At 46.0% G+C, this 6,886-nt stretch overlaps 1 protein-coding gene across 2 annotated transcripts; it reads right to left on the bottom strand.

Moving 5' to 3' along the window:
• Window positions 1-72: 72 nt before the first annotated feature.
• On the bottom strand, window positions 73-6,886 carry SUPT4H1 (SPT4 homolog, DSIF elongation factor subunit). 2 transcript variants are annotated; one of them, XM_019945461.3, is made up of 5 exons: window positions 6,739-6,885; window positions 6,124-6,230; window positions 2,238-2,293; window positions 1,897-1,950; window positions 73-1,235 (listed from the first exon to the last, which is right to left on the bottom strand). In XM_019945461.3, exons 1-5 carry the CDS (start codon window positions 6,805-6,807, stop codon window positions 1,168-1,170), a joined length of 354 nt encoding a protein of 117 aa, XP_019801020.1. In that variant the 5' UTR covers window positions 6,808-6,885; the 3' UTR covers window positions 73-1,167. The 2 variants fall into 2 exon arrangements, with proteins under 2 accessions (XP_019801020.1, XP_019801021.1); XM_019945462.3 differs by lacking the exon at window positions 1,897-1,950 and having other exon boundaries at window positions 6,739-6,886.

Here is a 6,886-nt window from a genome sequence, read left to right on the forward strand (position 1 = left end):
ACTTCCCCCACTATTTCGGTGAATTGTGTACATGCTGCATATACTGAAGAACGACTGAAAAAGGAGAGCAAACGAGTTCTACCTTTTATAGAACTTAAGTTACAGAATTTTCACATTGCTTTATTTTTATAATCACAAAAATCCTGAGGTAAACAGGATGCAATCACCTTCGTCTTGCAGACGGGGAACAAGAAAGTTAGGGAAATAAAAATGAGGACGCTTAGTATGATTTTCTGTGGAAATTTAAGTAAATGAGAATTTATGGTAAATATTTAATTCCAAAACAAATAACTCACCTTGGCCAATACCATGACATCACTCAAGGCCCTCTTACTAGGCCAGAGAGAAAAGGAGAGGCACGAACTAGCCAGACCAAGACCCAGCAGCAACCTGAGGGTCTCCAGTTAGGGGAACTCAGGAAAGTAGGGGGGGGGGGTCATGGGCGTCACTGGTGGGCCTAAGGTATAGGAAGGACAGAAAAAAGAAGAAAACAAAGAAGGAAAGAAAGGTTTTAAACATGGTCAAGGGCAAGTAATACGAAGAAGCCTCAGGATTTCTTCAAGGGACACCTGTTGTGCCAGGTCTAGAGGGCAGAAGGCTGCAACCACCGGACACCAGGACTACCAGGCTGACGGGCTTGCCTAGACTCAGGACAGCAGACCTCTGAGACCCAGGGAAGCTCACTAGAAAGGCTACAATCCCGGAGGCTCAGAGACAGATAACGAGGAGCAGAAGGGCCTCTGCCGCTCTGGGAAGATGCTTACTGGGCAACGAGTTCTTACTGTGCCCAGTTAAGACAAAGGAAGAGGGAGGCAAGGCATCTGTTATGGGCTTAAGAGCATTCCTAGGGGTTCACGTTTTCTGGCATCTGACCCAGAGTCCTGCCCATGCGCAAGGGCGCAGCCCCGGGCTGTGCATAGGAAAGGCCAGCATCCTACTCCCCACTGAAGTCAAGTCTCCGCTAATCCACCAACCCAAACCACTCCCACCCCACAGCAGCCCAGAGAAGGTAAAATGGCCCAGGGACACGTGCTGCTCTCTCAACAGTCTGCTGAATCTCAGAATCGGAGGGCGGCACGTATGTGAAGTTCTGCCCATTTAGTTTCACAACAAAAAGTAAGCAGAGGCAGAGACGAGGAGCAAAGACGCTGGTGGCCGTGCATCTCGCTAGGTCTTTATGGCTGTGTCTCTGGATTTGTAGGCCACTCCTCGACTCTTCAGCTCCCGCACGATTCCTGCAGCAGGAAGAGAAACAGCTCTGTAAGGGAAGAAGACTCCAGAAGATAAGAAAGGTCCCTCGGGTACCACTTGGTGAGGGGAAGGGGTGGCGTGCTCTAAGCAAACTGGAGTTCCTAGACTGCTCATCAACCGAACTGCGTGGTCGGCTTGTCACCCTTGAAGATCCAGGCAAGTGCTTGGCAATGACTTGGTAAGAATGAGAAGAAAAAGAGAGACACACTGTAGTCATCAAAAGCAAGGGTTCTGGGGCTTCCCTGGTGGCGCAGTGGTTGAGAGTCCGCCTGCCGATGCAGGGGACACGGGTTCGTGCCCCGGTCCGGGAAGATCCCGCATGCCGCGGAGCGGCTGGGCCCGTGAGCCATGGCCGCTGAGCCTGCGTGTCCGGAGCCTGTGCTCCGCGATGGGAGAGGCCACAACAGTGAGAGGCCCGCATACCGCAAAAAAAAAAAAAAAGCAAGGGTTCTGGAGCCAGGATGCCTGGGCCCCCAAATTCTGGCTCGTTACTTACTAGCTGGGTGACCTTGGACAAGTTATTTACCCTCTCTGAGATTTGCTTTCCCTCACAGAGTTGTGAGGACTGGCATTAATTCACATAAGAAACTTCCATAGAGCTTGACACAGTAAATGAACATTGGCCGTTACTATGATTATTATTACCTTGGGGCAGGCGACCAGTGACTGACACTGCATATACACCTGGCTTAAAGTTACCTGAAAGAGAAGAAAAGAGACTGCAGTTTAAGAGTGAGTTACAACTAAAGACCAAATGGAAGCTTAAGCTAAAAATGAAAGAGATGCCGCCAACTCCCAGAGAAGAGCAATCACTTCTTTTGGCTCTACGTGTTAAATGACAGGACACAGGACACTTTCCTTGGCTTTCCTCCAACCCCATCGTTCTCTCTCTGGGGCCACCTACCCACTGATTGAAGACTCCCCCACCCGCACCCTGGCCCTGACAACACAACCAGGCCAGGATAAAGAGAAAGGGAGACACTTACTGACTCGCTGCCACTTGGAGACCCAGCTGTCCTCTGGACTCATCATCGCAATGATTCTAGAACGGGGAAAGAAACATAGAGTCAGCCTGAGTTGCCTCTACTAGAGAACAGAGACCAAGGGAACTGCCCGCCCCACGCCCCCGCCCCTTTACTCTGTTCCCAGCCAGCACAACAGTTCTGGGAGAGGAAACCCAGGAAAAAGCCAAGTATTGAGTTTCTACCAGAAAGCAGGGGAAACGAAGTTCTAGTGCTGGGAAGGGACTGACTCAGAGCTAGTACTGACAAAGGGCCTTTGCACTTATGTCCCTGGCCCACCAGTCACAGGTCAGTCATCATCCCCCAAAGACTGTCTTGCCATGCTCAAAAGCATCCTTGGCCTACCGATTCCCTGGGAAATGGGACAGCTTTTGAGGTAGATGGCATTACTGATTACGACCAACACAACCACTGAGGGCTGGAGCCTAGTGCAAAGGGGAGGGTGAGTCAAAACAATGGGTCCTCTTACTAGAAACAAGTTAGACTTAAGCAAGCTCTGCCTTTAATGAGCGGTACAGCCTGACACACGTATGGAGGCCTCCCTCAGAATTTCATCAGTAAGATGAAACTGGAAGGTTGAGCTAATACATGAAAAACCCTAGCACAGAGTAGGTGCTAAGTAAACATTAGCTCTCCTTTATTATCCTAATCATTCTTCTCAGGGTAGCTCTAATCCCAGAGCACAGGCAACAGAGGCTACAAGGGCCAGAAGCCTGCTACTGGGCATGACAGGTAAGCTTCGGGTGCTTTCAGAAGCTACAGAGGTCACTATACCCCAATTTCAAAAAAAAAAAACAAAAAAGAAGCAGCTACAGAGGTCACTTTTGTCATTCCCCCATTCGATCAAATACTTACTGACTGCCTCCTGTGACAGATCTGTACCAGGCGCTGGTATTTGTTGACTGCCTCCTCGGTATCCATTCCCCCTTCTCTTGGCAGCAATCCTGGATTCTTATTTGGGAAGCCTCCCTCCCCATCCAAATCCTACATTCTCAGCTATATGCTTTGAGTGGAACTGACCCCACCTCCAGGGGTGGCAGGTAGGGTAATACTCGTCCTGGCCCGGCAGACCAGTCTGGGGTAGGCACGTATGCAGGCTGTTCTTCTGACCAAAAGTATATTCTCCTCTGTCCTTCACAATCTATCCTTCCAGCCTTACAGTGTCTGTTATCCAACCTTATGATTTAACCTAAACAGAATTCCCACCATTCTCCAAACATACCCTGGTTTTCCGACCCCATGCCTTTGCTCAGGTCAGTCCCTTTGTTTAGAATGCTTTTTCTACCTTTCTCTCATCTCAACCTCCTCAAAAATCCTGTATTTCTTTCCTTAATTAAGAGCCTGACTCATATGCTATCTCCTCCACTTCTGGCTGAGTTCATCAAGCCCTCCTCTGATCTCCTTTAGCCTTTGATATACTCACTCTTCAAATCCTAATATGCACCAGAATACATAAATAACTCCTACAACTCAACAACAAAAAACCAAAAACCTCATTCAAAACTGGGCAAAAAACTCTACTTGCTCAGTTCTCATCAACTCAACTCTTAAGGAACTCGAAAACAATGACAGCTTAACCTGGACACGTGCAGCTATTATGCCCAGACTCTGATAAATGGTCATAACCTTTTGTTTTTTAATTGAACATAGCATGCTTCAGAACTCTCTGACAATCCTTTAGTAAGACACTAACAATATCAGAGTTGTCACTTAATGTAAAACCCAGAACCGTGGCCCAAAGATGGGAGTCCTCAGACACTTCTTGCTTAGAAGCTGTAGTTATTTCCAAGTTTTTATAACTGAATTATATTTGAAGAGACTTTTTTCCAAAGAAGATATACAAATGGCCAATAAGCACATGAAAAGATGCTCAACATCACTAATCATTAAGGAAATGCAAATCAAAACCATAAGATACCACTTCACACCCAACAGGGCAGCTATTATCAAAAACAAAACAAAAAACAGAAAGTAACAAGTGCTGACAAGGATGTGGCGAAACTGGAACCCTTGTACTCTGCTGGTGGGAATGTAAAATGCTGCTGCTATAGAAAACAGTATCGCAGTTCCTCAAAATGTTAAACAGAGAATAATCCAGCAACTCCACTTCTGGATATATACCCCAAAGAAGTGAAAGCAGGGACCTGAACAGGTATTTGTAAAGCCATGTTCATGGTAGCATTATTCCTAACAGCCAAAAGGTAGAAGCAATCCACGTATCCATCAATAGATGCACAGATAAATAAAATTTGGTATATACATAAAATGGGATATTATTAAGCTTAAAAAGGAAATTCTGACACATGCTACAATATGGATAAATCTTGAAGACATTATGCTACGTGAAATGAACCAATCACAAAAGGACAAATATTGTAAGATTCCACTTACAGGAAGTACCCAGACTAATCAAATTCACAGGGAAAGTAAAATGGTAGTTGCCAGGGGCTGCAGGGAGGAGGAAATGAGAAGATGAAAAATGTTCTGGAGGGACTTCCCTGGCGGTCCAGTGGTTAACACTCCATGCTACCAATGCAGGGGGCACGAGTTTGATCCCTAGCGGGGGAACTAAGATCCCACATGCCGTGTGGCAAAAAAAAAAAAAAAAAAAAGTTCTGGAGATAGATGGTGGTAATAGTTGCATAAAAATATGAATATATTTAATGCCGTTGAATGAATTCTGCACTTAAAAATGGCAAAAAGTTTTTATGTATATTTTACCAGATTTTAAACAAAAAAACCAAAACCCTAACATGCAAAACTTTACACTGTGTCTCTCTTACTTGTAAGTATCTCATTGTGTAACTCTTGCCATCTCTCACAGCAGCCACAGATGGGAGTCCATTCATTTGTTAGCACTGGATGGTAACTGTGCTAACGAATGAAAGAACTGGAGTATCTGAGTGTGCACATGAATGTGTACATATGTACGAAGTAAAGGTTCCATGACAACATCTGTTTTGCTCAATCCTTTACTCTTCCTTAAAGGCAAACAAAGGAGGAATGAAGTTGGCCCACCTTGAAGGAACTTTAGCATGCACTGGTTTGGGCCCAGTTTGCATGTAGACCCTTAATTGGCCTAGAAACCAAAAGAAACTTAACCCCCAAAGAATACTGCCCTCTGGCTCCTCCCTTGGGGAAGGAAAATTGAGACCTAGCCACTCACACTTCTCTCATTCCCCTTCCCCCCACTGGGCAATCTCACCAAGGGAAAACTTTTCTCTTAGGGCCTCTTAGAGATATCTAAAAGCATCAGCTTTGGGGCCAAAATTTACCCTTCATTTTCAAAAAGGATCTTCGTACGTTCAACAAATGTGTATTAAGTATCCATCACCTTCCAGGCCCTATGCCAGGTCATGGTGCATGACATAAACAGCCCCTATCAGCAATGAGCTAACAGTCTAGTGAAGACCTGTCTAGTGGAAATATAATGAAAGCCATGCAAGTCATTTTTAAAATTTTCTGTAGCCATGTTAAAGGAGTAAAGACAAAAGGCTAAATTAACTTCAATAATATATTTCACTTAACCCAACATATTCAAAGTATTATTATTATGGCATGTGATTAAAACAAGAAAAATCAAGATATTTTACATTCTTTTTCCTTGTGCTGAGTCTTTGAAATCCAGTGTACACATTACAGGTAAAGCATATCTCAATTTGGACTAGCCACATTTCAGGTACTCAATGCCACACACGGCTAGTGGCTACTGTACTGGACAGCACAGGACTAGTGTGTCTCAAAATAACTTTGAGACCAACTAGGATGAGGGTCTCAAGAGTCTGTCCACATTTACTTGGTGGGATGCGGGTAATGTAAAAGAATGAATGCAGCAACCTAAAGGGATTACCCATCAAAAGAAGAGCTGGTGCAGTCATATACCATCTCCCGGTTACCCTTCATCTGAAGGTACGCATCACAATTGTCACAGCCATCATATTCAAACTGGTCTATAGTCTGGGAGGGGAAAAAAAGGAGAGAGGTGAGCATGAACAAGGCGAAAAGAAAAAACAGCTTTCCCCATACTTTTACCTGGTCAAGTACAAGGCTCCCTATGTTAGTTCTGTCTCATCAGGTCCCCCACCCCCATTCCTACAGCCCCTTTCCTAAGTTCCACTCTCACAATCCTTCTTCTCTTGTTCCCAATTGCGTTCTACCTATTCCTTTCCCTAAATCTCCGTGGGGTCAGGCACCTTCTCCGACTACTCCCTCAGCTGTAAAGGATCAGGCCTGTGCTGACAGCTGAAGTTGCAAAGGCATGTGAGAACGTCCATGCCCACGGCTGCAAGATTTGCCTGCGTTCCTACCGACTTAAACGATGGCCTCCTGCTGCTTCCCACGTCCCCCTGCCACCCCCTGGGTCCTGGACCTGACTTCTCTCTTCACTGTTCCTGTAGCCCTGTTCCACCCACTTTCCCCCAGCTTGGTCCTCCATCGCCCGTACAACCAGGTTCCCCACAGACACCTTGACCAGCGAACACAGCAAACAAGCCCGCAGATGCCGCAGGTCTTTCGGCACCGTCTCCAGGGCCATCTTCTCCCACGGAAGAACAGCGAAGGAAGGAACCACAACCTTCTCTCGCAGGAAGTAAATAGCAAATTACCCAGAATGC

The sequence above is a fragment of the Tursiops truncatus genome, chromosome 20 (assembly GCF_011762595.2).
Source record: "Tursiops truncatus isolate mTurTru1 chromosome 20, mTurTru1.mat.Y, whole genome shotgun sequence".
Classification (NCBI taxonomy): domain Eukaryota; kingdom Metazoa; phylum Chordata; class Mammalia; order Artiodactyla; family Delphinidae; genus Tursiops; species Tursiops truncatus.

Bases quoted from the DNA above. Each gene is read 5' to 3' on its own strand.
- SUPT4H1 (XM_019945461.3), bottom strand. From the start codon at position 6,807: ATGGCCCTGGAGACGGTGCCGAAAGACCTGCGGCATCTGCGGGCTTGT. The intron at 6,231-6,738 runs GTGTCTGTGGGG...TTCCCCTCCCAG, and splicing joins TGCTGTGTTCGCTGGTCAAG to ACTATAGACCAGTTTGAATA. The intron at 1,951-2,237 runs GTAAGTGTCTCC...CTTCTCTTTCAG, and splicing joins CTCCAAGTGGCAGCGAGTCA to GTAACTTTAAGCCAGGTGTA.